General features: G+C 41.7%; 1 protein-coding gene across 2 annotated transcripts in view; it reads left to right on the top strand.

Moving 5' to 3' along the window:
• LDLRAD3 (low density lipoprotein receptor class A domain containing 3) overlaps positions 1 to 15,884 on the top strand; it is a 118,497-nt gene extending 102,613 nt beyond the window's left edge. The window contains exons 5-6 of one of the 2 annotated variants that reach the window (XM_040601902.1): positions 9,010 to 9,355; positions 10,986 to 15,884. In XM_040601902.1, the coding sequence (XP_040457836.1) occupies positions 9,010 to 9,355; positions 10,986 to 11,244 (605 nt within the window). In that variant the 3' untranslated portion in view covers positions 11,245 to 15,884. Of the gene's footprint in view, positions 1 to 9,009; positions 9,356 to 10,982 lie in introns of both variants that reach the window. The other variant, XM_040601901.1, reaches the window with a different exon arrangement.
• Positions 15,885 to 26,374: the final 10,490 nt, after the last annotated feature.

Below are 26,374 nucleotides of genomic sequence, written 5' to 3'. Positions count from 1 at the left end.
TAATGTTTGTTAAGACCTTCCCAAAGGTGTAACCTGAACATAGTGAAGCTACTGAGGCCAAGTACTTTCTTGCTGTTTACACTGAGTTTGCAGAGCTTGTAGCTGCAAGGAAACATTAGTCTGAATGTCAAACAATTGTAATGCAAAGTCAGGATAACTTTTAGAAGCAAAGCGTTGCATGAAGTAACTCCATGCAGGTGCGTTCTCTGGTGGAACCAAGCATTGAACTCCATCTTGGTTTGAACTGCGCATCTACCCAAATTCACTCTGTCATTGTGGTCTTGCTTTCCTCTCCAGTCTCCTTTTGCTTCCCAGAGGCAGCCAGGGCTGTCTGCAGGGTGCTTGCTGAAATGGATTTGCTGCCTGCTTCCTCTGTTGCATCCTAGAAGCAGTCAGTGCAGAGGCATAGGGTGGGTATGAATGGATGATGTGAAATGTGACCCTAGGAAAAGTATTAGGTGATTTAGCAGATCTTATCTGTTTTTTGTTTTGATTCTTTTTTTACTCAAGATCACAGCCTGCCAATGGCTTCTAAATTATTAGGACACTATCTTGAATGAGTGAAGTTATGGCACTGTGTATCTGACCGCATATCTTCCTCTTCATGATTCTTGAAAAAAAATAGGATTGATGATAGTAATATGTAAGACAGGGCATGGACTTTGTACTAACACTTTAAAAAAGCAGAGCTATTAAAATACAGTCCTTGAATGATTAGATTAAATTTAAAAGCTGATTAAAAACATACTTTACAGTATATCTAAATCACACTTAAACAGTGTTTCTTGCCAAGTATAGCTGACTCTGCAGGCTCCATAAACCCTGCACCGCATCTCTTCAAGCCTTATTATCCTTCTTATGCACCAGCTGTCCGTACCACTAATGCGGCATCTCGGAAAAAGTTAATGTGCATGTTCTAGCTGAATAGTATGTGTCTTTTCTTACCAACGTCCAAAACAAACAGTGCAAAAAATGCAATTCATCTGTCTGTCCTGTACAGCATCCCACATTCAGCTTTTCCCAGACATTCTGTTGAAATAACATGCATTTTTACAGGCACGTAGATCACTCAAGATTTAGTTTCAGGATTGATAGATGATAAAACCACAAACATTTCATCCACTGATTTTCATTTTAGTTAGTTTATTTTTTGTTTTGAGTTGTTTTTTTCCTCCTAGATATTCAGATGATTCCAAGGAACGTTAGTGAAGCGTGTCACAGAGACTTGGGTTCTAAACCCTCAGAATCAGGCTGTAATAGGAAAGGCAAAGCCACCCATGGCCTTTGACAAATCTATTTTCCTTACATTTTTACTAGGAACTGCCTGAGACCTTTCAAAATGAATCAAGATAGAGCATGGTTCTGTGCTGGTAGGGAGCAGGTAGCTGATACAGGCTTTTACCTAGCTCAGAGCTCTGTTATTCCAATTAACCCTTGCAGAAGACAGGGTGGTGGGCTTGCATGTAAATTTGCCAGCGTTGTCAGGGGTACTTGGTAGAACATACACTTATTATGTCATTAGTTAAAACAGTGAAGATAAAGCTGATGGAGACTGTGAGTCTGCTTGGGTCTTGCTGGTTGAAAGTCACAGTTCTGTTAACTTCTCCATTCATTCTTTTGTTTTAACTTTCATGACTATACAATACTACTCCTTAATTGCACACAATTGATTACGTGGCAACCAGAGACACAAAAATCTGGGGAATACTGTTTGTGACTTGAACAAGGTGGGACTGGACTATCTCTTGGGAGATTAGAGGGAAAAGGAGCAGGCTGTGGTACAAGATCAGTGGCTGTTATGTCCAACTTAGGCATAGTGCTCGCACTGGGGATGGAGCCTGGGATGCTGCTATTTGTCACAGGTCTTGGCAAGAGCACCAAGAGCATGCTATGAAGAAAAGACAGTTTTTCTTTCTCTGAAGCACATTACTGCTTTATTTTATAAGCTTGGCTCACCAAAGAGCCTTTTAGTGATGCTGATATTTGAATTTTTTGTCATGCAGAACAGGTTTCATTTAGTGATTGGGAGGAGGATGATAGTAATGGAAGCCCCTAGAGCTTTCAGTGCACCAGACTTTTGGTGGGTGGCATCTTCCTGTCCTAAAATGTTACAAGAAGTGTATAGTAACTAACTTCTTAGCAGTCTCCTTGATGGTGACCCTCACTTTTTGGAGGAGAAAGAGGAACCAAACGGAAGTAACTGAGCCCCTCTATTTAGAGAAGAGGTCCTTATTAGGAGAAAGTTCATCTTTTTTATGTTCTGGCCCTGGTTTTAGGTGTAGTTTCTGTACTGGCTGTGAATTAAGCAAATTATACCGCTAGCCTTTTGGACTATCACGTGTTCAGAAAGTGCTGCTTAGATCAATGTCAGAGTGATCCTGAATTGCATTTGAGTAACACTTTAATTTCCTCCTTGGCTTCCATCCACATGCCAAGCCTGGACCTTTTGTTTCCATGCTTGATGGCAGGTTTTGGCTTTGCAGGTTTTTACATTGCTGCCAAGTTAATTTTAGAAGTTTAGTTGCCATGGCTACTGCTAAGTATTTCTTAGTTCTACTTATTTGCTCAGTTTGCTGCTTTTCTTTTTTTCTTTTTTTTTTTTGTGTGTGAAGTGCATGGAGTAATTATCCTACCCTGCAGAAGATAAAAAGGAGGGCATGTGAGAGGTGAGGCTCTTGATCTTCACTCTGATGACTCAGCTGCTCTTTCAGCAGCTGCAAAGACTTGAAAGCACTGCTCTGGTAACCATGGTCAGGATGAGGGGTTTAAGTATGGGGAGGAAGGCATGGGTAATGCACTCATTCCGATGCACTGAATGAGATGTGGTGAGCCTGCTGCTAATTCTGCTGACTAATGCTGTCTTGAGGTTTATCTGTGTCTTGCTGGCTGGTTGTATAGACTTATAACTATATATAGTTCCAAGTCTTATGCTTAGGCTTAAATTCTTTGGAACAATGGCCATCGTCTTGCTCAGAGCCGGTACAGTACATTATACAGAGAAATCCTACTTCATTACTAGAGCTCCAAGGCGTTACACTAATATCAGTAATGATTAAAAAAATTATATGCATGGATGTAACAATTTCCCCATATTGAGATGTCCTACTGTTTATGCAGGCAAGGTTGTGAATGTCGTTTCAGTCATCTGAAAGAATAGGCAAAGACAGAGCACCCAGGGGTATTTAGACTGCTGATTAATATTTGAAACGCTTAACGCTTTTGAGGAAAATTTAGTTCTTGTCAGTACTGAAGAGCTTGGGAGAATGTCCTGAGAGCCCAAGAACATTATCATGTAGTTTTCAGGTGGGGTTAGCAGAGCAGGGAACCAGGCAGAGGTGGAGAAAATTACCTGATGGCCAATTTAAAAAGCCGTGAATAGAGCCACCCTCTGCTCCAGCTTCTTTAGGTCCAGGGCTGTACTGGTTGCTGTGGTTCTGGTCCGTAAGTATGAGGGACACTTGTGATTAGCACAGACGTACCTGGAAGGAGCTTGGGGTTTCATCCTGCTGCTTTCCTAGAAATCTAATCCATTTACCAAGGACCTGGTAAGCAAAGATGTAATCATATTGTATTACTTTGGCCAACTCCCATAGTTAAGATCTGTTTAATGTGTAACACCTGTATTAACAAATCTCTCTTCTGTGCCTGAAATGGGGAAATCAAAAGCAGGGCAGAAACACAATTTTAATGCAGCTGAAAAAAAATTCTTGCCTTGGCTGCCTAAGAGAAATATGAAGCAGCATGGGAGGGGAACAAATGATAACTGAGCATGGAACTCCATGAAGTCAAGGTGCTGTGCTGTCTGGGCTAGATCTTGTTTGTAGCTTGGAGAAGGGCAGTAGGGAAAAAAGGTAACTGGATTAGAAAGCACATCAGTAGAATAGAGAATACTCTGAAAGTCCAGGGTACAAAATCTACATGACTTGTTTTAGTGGGACATAAAATCATGAAAGATAAGAAATTTAAGAGCCTTTGGAGGCTTAGGTGGATACCCTAGGAACTCCTAGCACAAAAAGTCAATAATGTGCAGAGGTGCTGCCCATCTGTCTTTGATTTTTGTTGTCTTTAACCTTCCAAGCTGCAGCTCTGCTCTTTAATGAGTTGGAATTTAAATGTGTTGTTACAGTAGCATCTTTGTTGGAGATGGACCGTGACTCGTGCTCATTAAGGCTACAGATGTCTGCTCAGATTATGTATTTCAAAAGCTTTTTCTCTGATGAACTGTGAAAAGTCAGGCTTGAGCATAGGATTGTGAAAGATAAAATAATAGCCTTTCATCCCTGTGTCTGGCAGACTTAATGCAGTTACTCTCAGATCTTTTTAAAAATTTGAAGACAGCAAATTTGTTCAGTGAATAAGATAGCCCTCTGAGCACAACCCCATTATGTTTCCTTTATCAGTGTTTTCCTAAATTACTCACAAAGCTTTTTACACTCCAAAAACCTCTAATCTGTGAATTCAGCATTTCCCAGATACTAAAGTTTATATAGGCATAAATAGCATTGGTAAACTGTTTATGTGGTGTGATTAGAAAACATAGATCTTCTTAATGGGGAAAAAAACCCATGAAAGAATAAATACTCCATTAATTTAAGCTAAATTAGCTTGCCCACTCACCTTTTTTGAGAATTTGCATTTAATAGCAGAGCAGACAGAACTTTTTAAAGCTGCCTAATGTAATACTTGCTTCTTCTGGGAGAAGATGACTGAATTATCAAGAAATTCAGTTCAATGACTTGTGTGTAAAGGTTTGCTGAAAGTTACTAGAGCAGAACTAAAGAGTCGTGGGTTTTGCTTTCTAAAGTAGCCATGCATGTCCACCTGATATTTTTCAGGTGGTTTTAGATCTCACCTTCTCCCTATTATAGTATGCACAAGATCGGTAAAGGTTCATTGGGCAGTCTCAGCTAGGTGTCCATCATTCCCTTCCACACTTCTTTGTACTCACCTGGCTCTACAAAAAACCAGAATGTTACCAAGGAGTTACCAAGAAGTTATTTATTTCATCATGATTATATATAGAGAGAGTAAGACAAAGAAAAAACTTGATGTAAAAGTCTCTTGTATGCAAAACTGTCTCATACTTGGTGCTATTTTGTTTTAGCTGTGATATAGAGCAGTTTTCTTGCTAGAGCATTCTTTTGGAAGACCATTAAGGGCAGTTCATTTATTTTCCTTGAATGGGATGTGTGATGTGTGCCCTCTTTAGGGTTACAAGCCAAGCAGTGCTGATAGGCTCAGGTAATGTTACTTTCATCTTTTGCAGGTTTGGGTGTACTGACTTTGCTAGAAAAGGAAGGTTAGATTCATGCTGGTCTTTCTTGGTTTAAACTACACCACAGCAGAAGCAAAATACCACTGGACTTGTGAGCATGTTTTGCTAAGGGACCTTAACATTGTTCTTGTCTTGGCCCAGAAGACCCATCCGTAAGGCAAGAATAAGGTTGTTGTGGTGGTGAAAGAAGACTTTGTTTGGATGATAGCTGAATCTTCTTAGGCAGAACTCTCTCAGAGATATGGTGTACTCTCTCTGCTCCTGTAAAGGTATAAAGACTATGCCTGTTGAGGGAGCTGGATTCTTTTTCTGGGTAGAGAGTGTGTGTCTGTGCAAAGTACTCAGCACTGTCCAGGGCACATGAAAGGGCACCTGAGAGATAAACCAGATCTTTCCTCTTCACAGGATATATCCGTCCTCCTCAGTGCAACTCAGCGTTAGACATACAGGCTAGAATTCAGTGGCCAAACCACTGTTGCTGAGTTGGCCAGTTCAAAGGCTGCACCAGACAGCACTATTCAAAACAGCACCTTCACAGCTGTACTTCTGGTTCAGATGTACACAGACCTGTGGTCCCTCGTGTAGGCATGCCCTTAGAGTGCTCTTGTTCTCAGAGATACAGTGAACTAAATGGGAATACAAGCAACAGATTTAAAAACCTGAAAAAGAACAGCTCTACTGGTCAACAAATGATTCATTAGCCACAGTAACCCCAAAGCTTCAAAACTGCATGTTAACTGCAAATTTACCCAGAATCTCTGCAAGATAGGTGGGTGGTTGTTGTATGAAAAGGATCATAAACCCATATAAAATAGGTGTTTTGTTTCAGACTGTCCTAAAGCTGGTCATCAGATCCCATCTGACTTTTGGCAAAATATTTTATCTTCAACAATATGGTTAACCGTTTGGACTTACGGAGGCTTTTCGTGCGGGACCTGGAAGATGCTATCCTAAACAGTTGGGTAACCTTAAAAGTTTTGAAAAAAAGTTGGTGTATAATTCAAGTCTGTCATTTTTCTTCTCTTTTAATAAGATAGAGATTATAAAGAGAAGGGACTAAGCTGCTGCAGAATGATCCCATGGTAACTGATGAGGTCTCATCAGGCCTGCAAAGGCATCCTGTTCTCAGTCTCATGCTAATGAACCAGTGTGCCAAATTGAATGAAAGTCTTGTGGCATTTTACTGGGATGTCATGAATATATTTACCTTCCTTGCACTGAAGAATTGCAGGTAGTCATATTCGTCCATGGATCTTTCCTTGCAAATACACTTCTTGTTGTTTGCATAAAAATGGTCTGCTTGTCACTATGCTCCCTACTCTAGGCCTTGTCCGTTATATGTGACCAGAATTCATTTTTCAACTGGTGAATTTAGGGAGTGTATTAAAGAAGTTACAGCAATATGTGATGAGCTGTAATTAAAATTACTGACACATTTAAATTCCTTTCTTCCCTTCTGCATTGATTTACATTCTTCATGTAGACTTTGTTCACTTTGCTGAGTGAGCCAGAGACCTTAGTGTTGACTGGTAACTGATTTCTGCTTTCTCTCCAGCACAGTTGCATGGGGAAATAAATTTAGTAAGGATCCTTGCTGAGGTATGACACTAGGTATCAAGAAAACTGTGTGGCTTGCAGCTGGCCTGCAAAGCTCTGGTCTGTGGTTGTAGGGGCATCATCAGTAAAACAGATCTATTTAAGAGTGGTAGTTTTGGTACTCGGTAGCAGGACCAATAATCATGTTCTCTTAGTTCTGGTACAGCCTTTCTTTCCCATCTCATCCCTTCTTACTAAAATATCTATGATTTAAAATGGAGACATTTAAAGGATTAGCCATTTTATGCTGTATTATCTTACCTAGCCAATGCCCAAGTTATTTTTAGTGATGCTGGAAAATATGGATTCATGTTTAACCGTGGAAGTGAATTACCAAAATCAAATATTCAGAGAAATACCCAAAGCATCTTGATGCAGAACAGTGGGTGCTTAAGGAAAGCTCTTCTCTTATGCCAGACACAGTCGGTATTGTTGCTAGGGAAATGTCTTAAGTGGCTCAGTTGCAATTCTGAGTGCCCAAAAAGCAGGTTTAGGTGATAGGTGAAAGAAAGGAAAATCTTATGTTAAGATGTATTGTCTAGCCTTTTGCAGTGGGAAATTAAAAATTTGAATGTGTAGTACTCTTGTAATTGTGTGGATTTTGGAGGTCAAGGGGTTGGGTTTGTTTTATCTGTTTTTTACTTAGCCTCTTTTTTTTCTTGAGGTAGATCAATGTCTTGTATCAGAATAGAATTTTTCTTTTTGAAGCTATAAGGACTTACAGCCTGCACAGAAATAGAAATTCTCCCCCAAAAAAGAAAACAGTACTCAACAGCTGTATGACCTTGTGACCATGGGGCTGGAATGGAATTAGGGGAACACGGTTCTGTGGTGCTGGCACTGGCCTCAGATGCAGCAGAGCTGTATCAGTGTGTTTATGCTATTTTGCCTCTCTGAGCTTCTTTCCTCCTTTGCATTTTGTTGCCTTTTATTGTATTTTCTTATAAGATTTGTGTGCAGTTCAAAGTCCATTCAGATGTTGTCCAAAGTTGTCATTCCATCACCTCTCTGCTTCTCTGGGCCCAGAGCCTGGGTGGGAATTCTTCTCCTGTATCATGACTGATCATTACAAATCCAACTGTAACTTCTCTTATGATTCTCAGTAACTTTGCCAGTTCTTCAGCGCCTCCTGCAAATAAAGCATACACTGTATGCCGTCTGAAGTACGTCTTCTGATCCAGTCTTCTCATCTCTTCCCATCATCCCTGTAATACTGTTGTTCAGGGTTGTGCTTCTGTTCCTGCTCCCTGCCACTCTGATACCATTTCCAGCCATTCCCTTCATCATTTCCATCTCAAATTGAAGTTCACTTGTGCGATCTTTCATGGCCTTAGCCCAGTTCATATTTTTTCTTTTCCTCATCTTGTTCTATCTTAACTTGATTTTTTTGTTTGGTTTGGGGGTTTTGTTTTCTTTTTACCATTCACTACTTTCACTGCACTCTGTGCTTTTATTAGACTTTCACATCTCTTACTGGTATCACATCTACCAGGCTTATAACACTGTTTTTGCTGTTCCAGTGTCCATTCTTCTTTTGAATTTTTTCCAGAAGGAGGTCTTCTGATCACAAACATCCAAATAACACCCTTTTACTAAGCAGCTATCTATATTTTCTCCCATACTTATTTTGGACTGTTAGATCTGTGGAGCACAGGATTAGTTGCTGCCTTTTTTGATAAAGTATGTAAACTTCGACTGCACTGCAAGGTATCATTAAAAGTAAAGATCAGGCCTTTTATATCTCTGATTCTAGTGTGCTTTGCCAGGTACAGCTGGAGTACTGTGCTTATGCCTTGGAACTGGGTGTCTCACCTTTGGAAACAAAAAGTTATGACTGATTGGTAGGGATGGGGCAGATACACACATGATAGTGCATATGCTTCCTACTAAGGTGTGTATTTTCATCTTTCTCAGCTTGTCTCTCCTTCGCAGTTTATCTGCAGGTGAGGATGGACCTTGATAGTCAACCAATCTCTGATTTGCATGCATATGCTTTTAATAAGCTAATTTTCCACAATCCAAAGAAGAAAGGAAAACTTGCTTTTGTCACCCAGTACATTAATGGAAAACACAGCACGGGTTAAAAGCAGGTTTTTATTGAAACATGTTTCAGGCTTCCTTTTCCTTTTGTCTTGCAGAGGCAGGCAGCGGCCAAGATTATGTGACCTCAGAAAATCAGCTGCTTTACTACCCTAGTATTACCTATGCGATCATTGGTAGCTCTGTCATTTTCGTACTTGTGGTGGCCTTTCTTGCTCTAGTCCTGCATCACCAACGGAAACGCAACAATCTCATGACCCTGCCAGTGCATCGACTGCAGCACCCTGTTCTGCTGTCCCGGCTGGTGGTCCTCGATCACCCACACCACTGCAGCGTCACCTACAATGTCAACAATGGGATCCAGTACATGTCCAACCAGGGCTACCACAGGCCAGTGGACCTGGACTCTCCACCATCCTATTCAGAAGCTGTGCTCGACCAAAGGTATGTACAAGAGCTAATTCTGTGTTCGCCAGTGTTTCACGCTACTGGTTGCTGTTCTGTTAATCTGTACTTCTGCTCCCCATTTATGCTTATTACTGCTTTTAACAAGTACAGCATTGCAATTCTGTCACATGCCCAGGGCCAAATTTGGCCAAATTTGAGCTGCTCCTGCATATGAAAAATTCATGGTACTGAAGTCCCCTTACTGCTACTGATCTTAAAAGGATTTAAGGCAAACTAAGTCACGCTCTCTTAGTATGTGTCATTGGTAGCAGAGACTTTGAGGATGGCAGAGAATGCAAAGAAATGTATCACTTGTCTAGTAGTGCCAGCCTGGAATCAAAACATGAAAACTGAAGTTGGAGTTTTGCCAAAAAAACCCAGCTAGGTTGTAGGTCATACTATTTTTTAAAAAATTACCATGGTCTTATATGATACGTATATAAAGGTGAGAGGTCTGTTCTTGCATAAAGAAATTGTATAGTCCCTCTGCTCTCTGCTACATTCCCTTTACCAATAGAAGAAAAGAACAGGACTCTGAAATGGAAAGTGCTGTTCTCATTTTAAATATCTGAAGGTGCTTTGAAATTTTGTGGGTGGGTGTGGCTTGGGTTATGATGTTTTTGTAGTTATGGCACTGGTTTTATTTGTAGGTAATTAACCTTTGTTTTAAGCTCTCTCTGTACAGTCTTTCCTAACAAAACTCCTAGACTGACATGCTTTGTACACAAAAAGGGGCATGGTATGAATTTTAATTATCCAGATTGTTCACTGTCACCTTGTTAGTATGTTTTAGTAGGAACTCTGGGATCTAAGAATGATAAACATTCCTATTCTCTGCTGCATTGGCAGCAGCTCCCTTGTCTTAATGTTGACATGCATAATAGCGGTATCTTTTCATTAGTAAGGACAACTAAATGAGCAACTGTCCAGAGTGTAATCAGTTCTCACCTGGACTGATACAAACCATCAGCAATTTCAGAGCTAATTGCTCCCAAGACTTGTTATCAATCTTGTTTACTATCACAACCAAAAAGACCCAGGTTTCCTGAATCCCATATTCATCTTGTCTATGCCTGCTTAGCAGTTGCTCTGCATATGGTATCGTGACAACAAAAGTGATTTGTCATGTGGAGAATTCAGTTCGTTATTTATGTGTGGACTGTAAGCCATTAATTTCTGTCACTTAATGGAGGTTTCCCCAGATCTTTCTTGTGTTCACATCATTGTCTATAGGTGTAAATCCACTACTTACCTTACTTCTTTTAAAGTGCTTTCTCAGGTTGGGTAAATGTTATACAGGAAAAATTCTTACCTCTTGCAGCTGTCTTTGAGGATAAGCTGCGATTTGTTGGAAGCACATAGCCTTGAATATTGGAATGTAGAGTGTTAAGTATGATATAATTAGCTATGTTGCACCTTGACCAGGAACCTTAGTGCCCAGTGGTGGTGTGGGTGTTTCGGAACAACCTGAATAACGTAGGCAGGTCTGTATAAGATGTCCTGATAGGTGTCATCATGGAAAAGCTAAGAAATACTGTTTGGTTTTTTTCATAATGGAAAAACTGTGTAGTTTCTTACCTACTACTGCTTTCAGTAACTTCTTACTATGTTGCATGTCTTACAGCAGACCGCCTTGGTTTGACCTTCCTCCACCGCCTTACTGTTCTGAATCAGAATCCCCTAGCCAGCCAGATCTTCCTCCTTACCGATCTCGGACGGGAAGCTTGGTGAGCACAGACACTCCCGTGGCAGGAAGCCCTCTGGGCACAGCCACCAGTTGGACAAGAGACATCCATGACAGCATGGATGGCCACAGAACTGTTCTCGAGAGGACAGCAGATCAAAGTGATTCTCTCATCAACCACACTGCTGAAAGAGAAGTGTAACTGCTCCAGTGTTTGAGATGGGCAGGAAGGCATTTACTGTTTCAACTCTGTATGGGTTAATTGGCTGTGGCTAATAGGTTTCAGAGGGACACGTGCCTGAATGATTACTTGATTTGAATCCACACTGAGTTAATACTTGGATTCAGCATTTTGGGCTCATCAAAGACAGAGCCGTGAGAGCTAAACCTAGAGTCATATCAGCTCTCCACAATATTTCTGCAAGCAAGTTCTGGTTCAGACCAGTAAAAAACCCGTAAGTGCTGTGTCAAAGAACTGATGTGATGTCTTTCTTGAACTATTTTATGTACATGAATGTATATATGTGCATGTATAAAATATACAGGTATTGCACACAAAAGCTATGCCAGAAGGACTCTTTTGTTCAGACTGCCTCCCGTCCTGGTGACATGTGAGCTGTTTTGTCTTACTGCTTGGTGCCAGCTGGTGGTCACTGAGCACGTGAGAGGCAGTCTCTCTGCTTGGAGGTCTGGTGCCCAATGGCAGTGATCAAATTGCAGAAGATGTCCTACTTGACCCTTCTTTTCATAGCCTGGAACATTCTCACTGTGAATGTAATTTTCAAAGTTTAAGCTTGTGAGGATGCAACAACTCTGAGCAAATCAGGGTTTTTTCCCCAGATGCTAATATCCAGGCCAAATTTTTACAGGCTTTCTCAGGAACAGTGCAAAGGTTGGCTTATCTGTCCGACTTCAAGGCTGAGTACAGAGGCACTGAAGCTTCTCAACAAACCAGCACAAGATTTCTTTTCAAGTGTGGCAAAATAACATTACTTTTAAAAAAAAAGGCACACCAAACAGCAGCAGCAGCAGCAACAAAACCCCAACCAGAAAAAAACCCTATACTGTTTCAACTAAATCTTAAGCACCAAAATCAGCCTGAGGCAAACACCCATCACAGAAAGCTTTAGTGAGGATGACTAGTTTGTTATATTTGTAAAATAACTGAACGCAGGTCATGTAGCGAAAGGTGTTGGGCTTGTTGGCTCTGTCTGCAGTGTGTATATGTACATGCATGGATACACGTTTAATACTGTGTGTATGTATGTGTATTGCATAGGTTTAGTTTTGCAGCACCAGTAGAACTCTAAAATGTCAGTGTTCCACTCATTCTATTCTCATTGGGGTTTACGGAGTTTGCCTTTATTTGTGTTCATTTGGTTGAAATTGTAGCTTCTGCAGAAAAACAGAATTATTTGTGTTCACTTTGTCTTAACCCTTGAAATGGTCTCCTGTGAAGTGTGTTTCAGTGCAGTGTTGAATCATCCCTGGGAAACTGTCTTGGAGGTAAAGATATTCAGAGTGGCAAGAGGGAAGGTAAGCTGTGAATTGAAATGCCACTACAGTGCTGTGCTTGTGCTCAGTGTACAGCAAACAATGCAGTGTCTTCCTTTTGTCCAGAGGGAAATCTGCCTTGAAAAATTATTTATATTTGTCTATCAGACACATTTCCCATGCCTCCTTTCATGTAATGAAGTGTCATTAAACAGACTTCGCTGTTTAATGGAAATGAAGGAAGCCAATGGCCCACATCATCTGCTTTTTTCTTCCCTACTTTTCTAAGGAAACTTCTTTCACCTAAAGGTTATGCTCAGAACCCAAGAATTTTTGAGCTTGAGTGTAGGTAGGGGAACGACTTGGGTTCAGTCTCAGTTTCCACACGTACAAATTTTTTTGTGGTGTTGCTTTTTTTTTTTTTTCTCCTTTTAAATACCATAGCAGTAGCTGGAAACGAAGAGGCAGGGGCCAGGTGGATATATACAAGCACAGGTCATTCCAGAACTGAGATGATACAGTGAAGAGTTCTGGAGAATTTTAACGCTGACTTTGGAAGCAGATGAATGGCAGCCTTTCATAGAGACTTAGGCAGCCTGTCTTGAATTGTGCTGCTGGAGATGCTCCAAGGTCCTTGTAAAGCAATGTACAAGATTGGGTCAGATTTCATCCTTGCTGGGAGCTCAAGCAATGTAATTACGCTGTCCTTCACAAAGCAGGACGTGGCTAATTAACAACTCCATCCGACTTCATAGGCAAACTGTTGTCATCCCCACCTAGCAGACAGTTACATTTCATTTTGCAGGTAGGTTAAACTTGGGTTTAACTAGCTGAGTTAATAGTAAAGGTCAGTGCAGGGCTGTCTCCAGTGAACACTGGACCCTACTGTCCCTCTTGCCTTTCGCTGTTTCTGTTCAGCCTCTGTAAGAGAGCTACATAATGCTGTATCTGAATTAGCCTTAATGTTTTTCTGTTCCAGTTTTAAAAACATTTTATTGGACTTCACTGCAAACTCTTCAACATTATGTTTTAGTTTCGTTAAAGTAAATATATTTTTACAGTTGCCTAAGGCTGTATTTCTGAAACTAAACCAGTGTTCAGTGTAGCTTATATGGTATGTATTCCTCATGCAAGTCTTCCATGGGGAGTGCATTTCACTATGTGTATTCTAAGACACCAGGGTGTGTGCAAACTGAATATTGTTTTCCTGTGGCATCAGAAAAACTTTGCCTTGCATTACTAAGAAGTAGGAAAAGAGTGGACATAGCCGGCTTCTTCTGGCTTCTGTGTCAGTCACTCATATATGTACATATATATATATATATACACTACAAACCCCCCCCCCAAACTTTCAGGTTGTATATATTCACGTATCTTTTGCATTAAGATAATCCATTTGGACTTTACAAGTAAAAGAAGGAAAAAACATTCTGAATGGTGTGACGTTTTCCCTTCCAGTTAAGGGTGTATTTATCTTTGTATAGGAATCTTCTAGTTTTTGAGAACACGCGTTAATAAATGGAGATTGTGCCTTTCTGATTGAATGTTGAGTTGGGAGGCTATTAACTACATTCCTGGGTGGTGTTACATATCGTTGTCTAGAGATCCAAAAAGAAACAAGTCTTGTCTTCCTCTTTGTTGTTACTTACGGAGACCACTGAACTTTGAGGAGTACAGAACTTTAGTATCTTGTTCCAAAAAGGCATGTTGAAACTTTAAGGGGGCCTTTCATCTTACTCCAGTTTTCTGGTTTGTAAAGCAGATTTGCTAGCTGGTTTCTTTGGAAATTGCTGTAGTGTCACACAGAAATTGTTTATAATGTGTCACTTCTAGTAGTGTTAATACAGTGTTATACTGCATTATTCAGTGGAATCTTTGGGAAAGCATGGTAGCAACAACCGTGCTGATGAAATTAAATATTTCATTGAAAATCCTGTAGCTTGTAAGGTTGAAGTTAAATGTTCATGAAATATCAGGTGGTAGAGTTTCGTTTCGGTAGCCGCTAAAATTGGAATCGATCATTCTGTTGTTTGCAATAGTTTTTCACATTTTAGTTTGAGTTTAATCTTCCAGGAGCTTTTCTTTATACTTAATATTTATAAACAAGTGGATGTTATTTCAAAGACCTATTCTTACAAAAGTAAAACTGATCAGTTTTCTTCCAGAGCCAAATTCTGATTCCACATCTGTATTGAATAGTGAGCACTGTAAGGAATAGTTCACAGTGCAGGTATTAATATATTTCATTCCAGCAAAACAATTTGAAGAAATAACTACTTGAGGTAGACAAAGGAATGCGGATTAGCCTGTTGGAAATAAGATTTGGGTTATTTAAAAATAAAAGAAATAAATTTCAGGAGTTTTGAGCGTAACCTCTGCTGAATCCAGGGTGCTGTGTATTTAAAATCAGGCCATTAGTGAATCTGCTTGATAATAATCTGAATTTCCTTGTAAGGCAAATTACAGTTTACTTCTCTGGTATTGTGCTAATAGAAAACTGGCAGTAATGCTTATAAAAGAGAGCCTGTGAAGAATTTTCTCTGCTCTTGTCTACAGTGACACACATGACAACAGTGACTGCATTGCGATTTTTAAATAACTGCATTGATTCTTCCTTTCCTTTTAAGTCAAATCAGTTTTATTTACACCACTTCACTTTGATACAGCTAATAGGGCCCTTGTGATAGATTTAGAAGCTGAGTGGAGGAAAGAGATGATGACTCTCATTTTAATTAATGCTGCAGCTTGTTAATCTCGCGTGCTTTACTTTTTAGACATCTTAGGAAAGACAAATGGTTTTAGTAGATAAGAAAAACTATTCACGATGGAAAGGATAGAGGGACGCTGATTCTGAATTTAATTTTTAATGAATATTTAAAATTGTATAAATGAAGGAAGAATTTAATGCTGTATTTTTTATGTGGTGATCAGATGGCAAGTTCTGTTTTTAACTTTTGCTCATCGGAGGCTACTTTGCCTATAATGCCTGGAACTAAATTGGTAAAATGAATGGTGGTCTTGCAGTTCATACTGGATCTGAAATATTTTTTATTAACACAAGGTTATTTTGCACCATGGACTAAAATATGGACTGCAGAAAGAATTTAAATACTGTGCTGGATTCTGCCGGAATGTATCCCAGTACAGGACTATGGCCTTCATTTGTCCTTTTGTGGTTTTTTTTTTTCTCTGATCTGAGAGGTTTTGTCAACCTGAAATGGAGATGTTGCATAAGAGCTTTTGGGAGGTTGTATCTTGAAACCCAGCCTTGTCTTGAACTTTTGTAAACTGGAAAGCTTCAAAAATGTATTCTGTATTCCTGAATAAAGTTGGTGTTTTAATACTGTTCACAAGTGAGATTTCTGCTGTCTCATGAAGTCTCAGTGTTAGTTTTATAGCCTTCTACATGAGGTTTCTTCCAACTTCTTTTGCATTCAGTGTTAAGTTCTGTTACCTCTTTGTGGGTGTTAAACATATTTTTAAAAAGGAAGTGCTATTGGAAACCCACATGTACAAGTGTGTTTAAAAATATACTGATAATATTTATTCATATTTATAAAAATGAAATTATGTAATTTCATAATTTCTTGTTCTTATTTTGCCATTCTGATCATACTATCAAAGATGAGGCATCTGAAGCAGTCATGTTCTGTTTTCTGCTTTATAGCAAAGCTCTAGATGCTTCAGCAGAGGTTAATGCTCTGTGTTGGCTGCTGCATACAGATTTCCTAGCAGAACTAAGGGGCCTCTAGCATTAGCTTCTCTCTCTCCCTTTCCACCTAACGTTTCCCCACCACTTATGTTCCCAGCACGATGACCCAGTTTATATCCAGGTCCATGATCCATATGCCAGGTGTGTGAGCCAGGTTCAAGCTGAGATGCTCTGTGGAGGCTGTGTGTCTGGCTGAAGTCCCATGTCAGGGCTCTTTTCCCAGCAGATGCCTGATGCAGGCACCACCACTATCATGGGAACCATCGAGCCCCATGAAGTCCAGATCCACCTGACACGTGGGTCATAGCCATTCTTTTTGTCAAGGTCCTGTCACCCACAGGACTAGTGTTAAGAAATACCTCCTGTGAAGTTGTTTTCTCAGACTAAGGAGAATGGGTGCAAATGTTACATCTAAATATTTCAATCTATATGAGTATATAGAGGTTGACATACTTCGCTTCAATGACTCATCTCCACTTGCTACTGTCTGTCACAAAGACATGTCATTTTTATCATTATCCTTGTTAATTAAGCCACATACCATCACTGAAATTCTCAGATGGTAATCTTCATTTGATGCTGGCAAACTGCCCCCAGATAAATAGCTGTGGATCCAGAATTCACACCGGCAGCATAAGGGAGATGGAGCTGTCGAGGCTGCCACAATGAGCTCTCTGCAGGGAGGGAACGCTGGGGTCTCAGAGCTGGCTCACTCAGCCATGTCCCAGCAAGAGCTATGCTTGAGAAATGTTGATGCAGAAGGCAGCTGCTTATGAAAATAAATAGCATACTCTCCAGCTAAGCTCCCCGATTAATCATTTTTATTCTCTCTGCTTCGATTTATTTAAAAATCTTAATTCTTACACTTTAAAAAATTAAATACGCAGTTTATTTCAGCAGTGATCTGAGTGCAGCATCTTTTCTTGCTGATTTGCAGTCTCCTAATTATTCAGCCTCAGTTATCTATTGGTGAGAGAACTAAGCAGCTTTTCACTTTTTGGGGAGCTGTCGTCCAAAATGGTGTGCTGTTATTAATTGAAGTAAGGGCATCTTCATGTGGAAATTCACAGCTCTTCTTTGCTTTTCAAAGCAAAGTTGAGGGTATGCATATTGCATAAAGTACTTTGGGTAAGTACCGGATTGATCTCTCTAGGGAATTAACTTCTCTGTTTATCTGCCAAAACATACTGTGACTAGATAAACAGAAATGTGATCCTTTGCTTCACAAAATCCCAACAGTATTCCTTACTGAGGCGACCACTGCAGATGAAAAGGTAGAGCACTTTTGTGGCTGATCCGGCCCTTAGCATTTCATAGAATCATAGGATGGTTTGAGTTGGAAGGGACCTTAAAGATCATCTAGTTCCACCCCCCTGCCACGGGCAGGGACACCTTCCACTAGACCAGGATGATCAAAGCCCCCGTCCAGCCTGGCCTTGAACACTTCCAGGGGTGGGGCATCCACAATTTCCCTGGACAACCTGTTCCAGTGTTTCACTGTCCTCACAGTAAAGAATTTCTTCCTAATAGCTAATCTAATTATCTCATTTCTGTGGGAATGGTCACAAAGTGGTTCAGTAGTGCAGTTGCTTTGGTGCTGGATACCATAGGGAAAACCCCTTTTCACTGAGAACTGATTTGGGACCATCACTTCCTATAGGCTCCCTGACAGCCACTCCAAGGTCAAGTACTTCCCCCACCCCCCACCTTCCTGCCAGTGGCTCTTACCTAAGGTTAATTCCTACCGGTTACCCTGAGGTTAAAAAATTAGTATCTCATTACTTATGATACCACAGCCTATGACTCCTTCAAATTTAAATCATGGTCATTTCTCAGCATAAAAGTCCAGAGCTTTCATCTGTGTAAGAACAACAGGAGTAATAGCTCAGCTTGACCCAAAGCAGTTCACTCCTAGGGTAGTGCCCTGGCAGCATCAATTTGACTGAATGAACAATTGGTCTATTCCATTTATTTGGAATACGTGCTGTTTCCTTGACAAATGCAAGTCCTGTTGCAGCACAGTGATGAAGAAGCATGATGTTTTATTTGACAGAGTAGATTTTTCTTCTCATTAGTTTGTGACAGAGTTACCTTAGAAAATGCTTTTTGCCCAGCACTGCAGCCGAAGTAGCACTAGCTTGCCAAGGTACAGGGTAAGGGAAGGACAGTAAGGTTGGCAGTTTGATGCAGATATAAGGCCTTTGGAGGTTTAAGTGTTTCAGCTGTTATACCTGAATAAGGACTATTTATATGCTGTACAGTAAGCACTCTTGCAGACTAAGGAAACGTGGCTGATATTTGGCTGCTCTTTTGCTAGTTTCTGTTCACTCAAATACAATGCAAAGAGCAAAAATTCTCCATGCGTCTGTTGCTGTATGTATTATTCTCCCTTGGCAGCCTCTGCAGAGCAAAGGAGTTAGCAGAACCAACGAATTATCCAAAGTGGATTTGGAGAGTGCTCTGCTTCAGAAATAATGGAGCTGGTTTAAATACCCACTTTCAAGGTGTTGTGTTAGATATACTGGTTAAGACATAAGGTAAAATCATACCTGAGCTGCTACAGGGAAAAAACCCGACAACCCTGTGAATCTGAGAGGTGCAGCAGATCTTCATCAGTAAAGCCAGTCAGTCTGTAGGAGCTGGCTGCAGATCATGGTTAGAAATTCCTGTGCTCAATGGCTGTTACGGTTTTGGTAGTATGGGTTGGTCTGTCTGGTATCTGATACCAGAAATACATGAAAAATCATTCTAGACTGATTGTCACCTTCCTTCAGGAAGCTGGATAGAAATCCTCTAGCTGCTTTCTTGAAGTCATGTCTCTCAAGCAACTAAGCACTCCTGTTTCTCTCTCTTATCAGTCACAGGGACTGGAGGAAGATCTGTGCTGTTTTTAAAGTGGAGACACCTGACACAGGGAGAGACATCAAGATGAGTTTCAGCAATAACAGAACCTGCATGTTCCAAGATCCAGCCTCCTGACCACTGAGTAATGCTATCTATCCACCGCATTTGGTGTTATCCATGCATGTAATCTTTTAAACCCAATCAATTTAACAGAAGATTTTTGCAGATTAAAAAAAAACAAACTAAAAAAAAAATTAAGTCTGGACCTGCAGGTAACTGTTTCAAGTTCTCTTCCTTTATGCAAAAATTCAGGTAGCTATCAAAAACCAGAAACAAATATTTGAATTTTGTATTTTCTCCTAACCTCTGGGTACTTGTTTGCCTTATTTATAATTGCAGACTTATTGAAACAGTTATCCTGTATAGCTCTTTGTGTGGAGGAGGATTCTACTCCTAGAGTAAGTATCCAGACTGGGACTTTAACCTAGAGTATATATTTCTGTAGTTTTCCACAGGTTAACAAATATGTGGACTGTGAATGTCCCCCAGAAGGGAGCTAGGGTGTATTGGAAGCGGCTTGCCATAAATCGTGCTAATCTGAAGATGAAAACTGCAATTGCAGTGTGTGGAGGGTAGAGGCACAGGTTCCTTGGGGGAACAGGGGCTGTAGGAACACTGTCAGGTGGCCAGTACCAACATTTTTTGCTTTATGCAATTGGGAAAGGACAAAGAGAAAGTGGGAGGGAGAAATGTCATGTTGACCTGGGGCGTACAGTTAGCCCAAAGTGACATAGGGACCCACAGAGAGAAGAGAGTGACCTGGCTGCCTCTTATGCTGATATTTGAAAAATGAGCTTAACATAGCGCTTTGAAAGATAGCTTAGTAATATTATATTAAAAAAAAAAAAGTTCCCACTTTCTTTTCTTGATACTGATATCAATACCAAGAACGAGATGACTAACGGGGAGAGAGTGGTTTGAAATGATTTTTAGATGGGTTTTTTTTTCTTCCTTTGAAAATTTAGGTGAAGTTAATTATGGAATAGCAGCATCTGATCTGAAGCAGGAGCTTTCATCTCACCTCCTGCTTTTAAAATAGCTATGCTCTTATCTCTGCTTTGAGGAAGGGGGTGCGGGGGGTGGGGAGAGCACCCCAGTGTTCTTGCAGCCTGGTGGTCACCAGATGAGGGAAATGCCTTGTGAGATCCGAGGCCATTAAAGACGCCAGCAAAGATACTAAGAGCCTGCTGCTATGCTGATAGCATTTTTTTTTTATTAATCTGATAAAGTAAGCAGAGGAGCTCTCATTCCAGCATAGGCTAGGTGCAGCGCAGAGAAGCACTTACTGTGCATAGCAAGGTGGGCTTTGGGCTGTAAGGGGAAAGTGTGGTGTGACACTGAGCCAGAGGACTGAATGAAAATCCCAGGAGGACAAAGCGCTGGCTTGGGGGGAAGAGGGAGGCAGGGAGCTGGAGGGCTAATAGCATTGCTTTCTGCTAATCACATCAAGGCAGAAATTGCCTTCACCCTTGTTTCTTTCCTGGGGGTGTGCATACGCCGTGTGTGTGGTGACATCCCAGCTAGCATGAGAGCTGAAATCAATACTGCTGTGTCAGCATGGGCCTCCATTAAGCTGCTGGCTAATGAGGCTTATAAACCCCGTGCCGAGGTTACTATTGCTGCATGGTGTGCTGGGTAGCACCAGCGGCTTCAGTGTTATCCGTTATTTCTCAGTGACACAGAACTTGCCTGCACAGGCACACCTGAAGGTTTCACATTCTTTTGAAGAAACAGGCACTTATTTCATTGGAAGGTCTCATCGGAGCTTCTACAATCACCATTAGCTAATGGTTTATCTCTTGTCCTGCTGAGCTGTGCTGAGTGGACTTTTGATGGTGGCTATTCTACTTCTGAAGTAAGAGACACTTTAAAGAATTAATCATTGCTAGGATTTTTACTTTTCAGGTCACTGAAGCTGGATCCATATGAGGGGAGATCTTGGATGTCTAGATATGCTCAAGATGAGGGCTTTGGGCTTCAGCCCTCTTCTAGTGACTGAGGATGGTAGCTGAGCCTGCATGGCAGTCCCAGGAGAAAGTCTGTCTGAAAGCCCTTAAACCACATTAGGGGATCCAAGCACCTCCTTAAACAGAAGCAACGCAGTTCTTCTTTACCAAATGGACTGTGACAGGTCCAAAAGCAAAACGGGGGGAAGTGAAAGGGAAGGAGAGATAAGAACATGTCATCTGGAAACAGGCTTATGTTGTACTCTTTGGAGAGTCGGGCTTCACACTGTCAGCCAAGCCTACGAGGGATCCCTGAGGCTGTGGGGGCCTTTCCCCTGCCACTCTTGGCTGCTATGAAAACGCCAGTGAGTCTGTCTGCCTTCACTGTTGTTCAGCCTGAGAGTTTATTAAGATGCTCTGAAGAATTTCTTGTTTTGTTGTGCCTGTGCTTAGATCTCTTCTGTCAGCTTCCTGTTATGCGTCCCTTTGGTGAAGGTCTGGCGCTTGCCCTTGCTTTCTCTTCAGCTTATGTGACTGCTTTACAATGTCCTGCTGATGGAAGGTAATTCAAACAACTAAACGCTGTCTCTGAACTTTTCTGGGATATTCTCACAGCCCAACATCTGCCAACTGTTCCTATCGCAATTTGGGATGAGACCATCTTGTATGGGCGTTGTACCCTCTTGTGTGATGGATTTTAGAATGACAGAATCATTCAGGTTGGAAAAGACCCTTAAGACCATCAAGTTCAATCCTAAATCCAGCACTGCCAACTATACCACTAAACCCTGTCCTTAAGCACCATGTCTACATGTCTTTTAAATGCCTCCAGGGTTGGCAACTCGCCCACTTCCCTGGGCAGCCTGTTCCAATGCTTGGCAACCCTTTCAGTGAAGAATTTTTCCTAATATCCAATCTAAATTTCCCCTGGTGCAACTTGAGGCCATTTCCTCTCATCCTATCACTTATTACTGGGGAGAAGAGACCGACACCCACCTCACTACAACCTCCTTTCAGGATAGTCTCCCCTGAGCTTCCTCTTCTCCAGACTAAACAACCCAGTTTCCTCAGCCACTCCTTGTGGGACTTGGTCTCTAGACCCTTCCCCAGCCTCAGTGCTCTTCTTCAGGCATGCTCCAGCACCTCGATGTCTTTCTCGTAGTGAGACCCAAAACTGAACACAATACTCGAGGTGCAGCCTCACCGCTGCCAAGTACAGGGGGACAATCACTTCCCTAGTCCTGATGGCCACGCTGTTTCAGATACTATTTCTGATAGTTCTGTCGCAAAGCTTGCCAGCATGGAGCAGATCTGGCTGTGCTGCTGTGGCTTGACCACCTGCTTGGATCTCGACTCACCATTTTTAGGTGGCCAGTGGGAAGAGGCGAGTAAGCATCCTTCTGAGGTGGCAGGTTGGAGAAGTCTCTCCCTAACAGTACACCAGCAATGGCTTGGTAACGTCAGACATACCCAGCATCTGAGGCGCTACTTATCCTTCTCTAATGCAGTCGTATTTTCCCCATGCAGATAGAAGGGGTAGCGTACTTCTCTGTAAGCAGGACCCTGGGCTCAGGCAGATTAGCAGTGCATTAGTTACGATGTGTTTGTGTTTTTCAAGTGTCTTTTTTTTTTTTTTCTTTTTTTTTCTCCAGCCAGAAGTTATAGCTTTGGCCGCAGTCTGGTGAGTCTGGGAGTCACAACTTACGGAAGAACCTTTCAAATGCAGGATCTAAACCAATAAAACATCTGGGATAGTTACAGCTGAGTTAATGGCCCAGTGAAGAAACAAATCGCTGTGTGACCCTTCATGCTTCTAAGTCTGCCTGATCTGCATTTTCCCCCTGCAGCCAAGCTACCCTCATCACCCAAAAATCAAATGCAATGTAATATAATCAAATGCAATGCGATAGTCTCCTTTTCTTTCTCTGGCTGGGCTTATTTTTCATCCTGTGCTACAGAACAAGGGGAGCATGCAGACAAGAAGCTGAATTCATTGCTCCTCCTCTGGTTCAGCAAGAAATTACTCAGATTTTTTCCTAGATCAATGAGTTGCCATCGTGTCCCAACAACCTTGCACTCCCTGGCAGAGACATGAAAAATGATCCTTTGTCTTCCTTGTGGCACTGTCGCTGTGGGTGACAAATGCTCCCCTTTTTATGCTTGCTTATTTTTTGGCATTGTGCATTATTCTGGATAAGCTGTGTGGCAGCCCTCTCGTTAATCAGATGTGTTGCTGGCCTGTGAACTGGTAGCCTAGAGCAATCTCTGTTAGATTTGACTCCACTGATGGCAGGGTCAAAGGAGCTGGTCGTTCTGGGGGGACTGGGGTTGTGTCCGGTAACATCACATTTCTTTGCTGAGAGCCATGCACTCCGATGAACCCATCAACTATTAGCCTGATTATTTAACAACGTCTCTTTGAAATGCATGAAGCATTTAGTTCTCTTTAGTCTGCAAGTAAACCAGTGATTCTCAGTTAAAGGTGAAAGAGAAGGGGAAAGTATTAAGAAATTGGCACTGGGGTGCTTTTAGACAAGCCTCTGAAAAATGCCGAGGAGCAGCACTTTGTCATTTTCCAATTGAATAATGTTAGTTCCAAGGCTTTTAATTTTTGAACGTTGAATGGCCTCCTAAATACATCCCGCCCCCCAAGTGGGACTGTTAATGAAACAAACAGATGGTGACTTGAATAGAGTAAAAGGACGTCATAAAGATGTGCTTTGAAATAGCCAGACAGAGCAAATTACACAGGAGACAGGAAAAGAAAGTGATGGAAAACTGAGAACAAACCACCACAGTATTCATGTTATTCACCCAGCATGTGAGTGGAAAGGTGTTTAATTATCTTCCATAATCTGATATTAAAAAACCCCACCTTTTATCCAAAATGTTGAGGGTGATATATAAGGAATTGTAGTCTTGATCAAGCGTAGGGACCAGTCGCATGCATCTGTCTGTGTCTGTGCATCTCACTGCTGTCTCCAGGGCTGTGTGTCAGCAGTGACATTTGTTTGCATTCTATTTTAAGCAGTGCCTGGGAAAAAAATAAAACTTTTTTTTTGTTTCCCTCTTTCCCAAACTAATGCAATTTGAAATGCTGTACCAGAGAGTCTGGAAGGCCTGAGGCAAAAGTCAACACCGTGACCCTGTGAGTATTAGACTGTATTGTGGCAAGCTGGGTATCTTCTCCCTCAGTCAGGAAAGGGGCTGGGGAAGGACGGCCCCTTGGGCTGGCTGCCTCATCACTCCCCTCTTTCTGCTCCCTCTGCACTGTCTCTGGGCTGCCTTGTACCCCATGGCAGAGGTGGCTGATACTGCTAGTTGGCCTTTCAACAGTACTTTCTCTCTGGGGATTGCAGACTGCTTTACAAACACTATGACTTAAGATTTATAAGCTGCTGTGAGCAGACAGAATTACAAAAACAAATAATTTTCTTATTTCAAGTCCAAAGTAAAAATAGGTAGTGGAATCTGCCCCAAGACTGCAGGCTGAGAAAAAAACCCTAAACTGATTTTATGGCTGCTCTTCCCAAGGCTTCTGTTGCCAGAGCAATGGAGCATCTCCTCTTTATGCCTGCTTTCCCTGTCCTAGTGTTTTGCATCTCAATTTGCAGGCCCCTACCGTGGCACTGGAAGCAGTCACCTAAGTGTTGAGCACTTGGGAAGTTACAGGTGATTCATTTAAACTCAGTTCCTCAGAGTGGGAAGAAGGGGAGATGATACTTTTGTTTCAGGCCCAAGCTGGGCGGAAAGGAATGCGTTTTAGAATTATGCTTAGCTATAGAGTGACCCCCTCCCTCATCTGCAGCTGGCTACACAGAAGTGACGAGGAAATCAATATCCAAGGCATGCACATCTTCAAAACTTGGGTAATGCAGTGCCTGACATTCTGATACTTGCAGTAAAAATTAACTGTGGTCTTCTGTTGGCCAAAGTCTCCACAGCAGCCTCATTAACATACAGCCAAACGCTTCCCTCTTCCGACTTGCTGAACTAGAAATCAGTTTTGTTTGCTTGGCTTTTGTTTGCTGTGAACAAAATGCTTTTTTGTTTCTGCTGTGCCTGTGATTGCACCCTGAAAGCAGGAGGAAGGCAGAGCAGCCTTCATTGTCTCCATAATCACCAAACGACAGTTTTGCAGCCTTTGAACATCATCTTGCATCTCCCCTTGCTGTATGGCAAGTTCGCTGGTTCCCTCCTGCACCCTTCTCTCCGATCATTAAAATTGTTACGATCACATCTCCCACAGCAGAAACAAGTAGGAGCTGAGGGTGCCCTGATGGCCCAGCTTGCTGCTGCTCCGTTTTGTGCCAAAACAACTGTGGCAGCTGCTCACTCTCAGAAGAAAATGTAGCATCACTTTGTGCCTTTTACTAGGTTTAGTGAATAATAAATATGTAGCTTAAGCAAGGGCAGATTCCTCTCCTGCAGACACACATCAGTTCTGTGTGTGTGCACCCGCTACCGTCTCTCTGGAGAGAACTGAAACAGCCATCATCCAGTCCTGGCTCAAAATCCTTATGCAGGCTATTATGTGGTCCCTTACAGAGAACTAAAGCTTTTCAGCTGCTGTGTGTAAGCTGGGAAGAAATTATGACCTGGCTTTTATGCTGGTGTACTTCACAGGCAGAGAGAGGTGAAACAAAGCTTGCTGCATGAGTTGGGACAGGACCCCTGGATCCTGGCTTGCTCTTCCAACAAATGAGTTGTGCCATAGCTTCAGTGGGAAGGGATGATGATGGGGACATCTTTAAAAGCATCTGAGGGATTTGGAAGTGCAATATGTGTTCCAAAATGCACTGCCTCATGTATGTTGAATATGCCACTGGCATGGGTCTGTGTTACTACAGAGTGTATAAAAACATACGTTACCCACGAGAGTTTTGAGGGCAAAAGGTGGATCATCACGCACTAGGGATAAGTGTCTAGTCAAAGAATGGATTAAGACGTGGTTGGTTTTCATTACATGGAATCAGCTTTTTGATGATTTGTGCATCGTAAGCTCAATCTGCTGACATGACTAGAGAGCTGCTTTTAGCAAAGGAAATGTCTCTGTGTCTTACCCCTGCTCTCATAACCTGCCACGTGCCATGACAGCTGAGGCATCCCCGCAGCTATTCATCAGTTCTAGCAATACGTATTGCTACATTTTTGCAAAGAGTAGAGAGTCATCACAGTGATGTATTAAAGAGAATTTTGCTGTACTTTGGAGGACTGATGGGTCATCATCTCTGGGAGAGGTCAAAACCTTAGGCTAATGTGATTTCAGGCTGGTT

Source organism: Falco naumanni, chromosome 7 (assembly GCF_017639655.2).
Source record: "Falco naumanni isolate bFalNau1 chromosome 7, bFalNau1.pat, whole genome shotgun sequence".
Classification (NCBI taxonomy): Eukaryota; Metazoa; Chordata; class Aves; order Falconiformes; family Falconidae; genus Falco; species Falco naumanni.
Note: the sequence above shows the minus strand (reverse complement) of the source record. Positions and strands in the feature narration are given on the sequence as shown.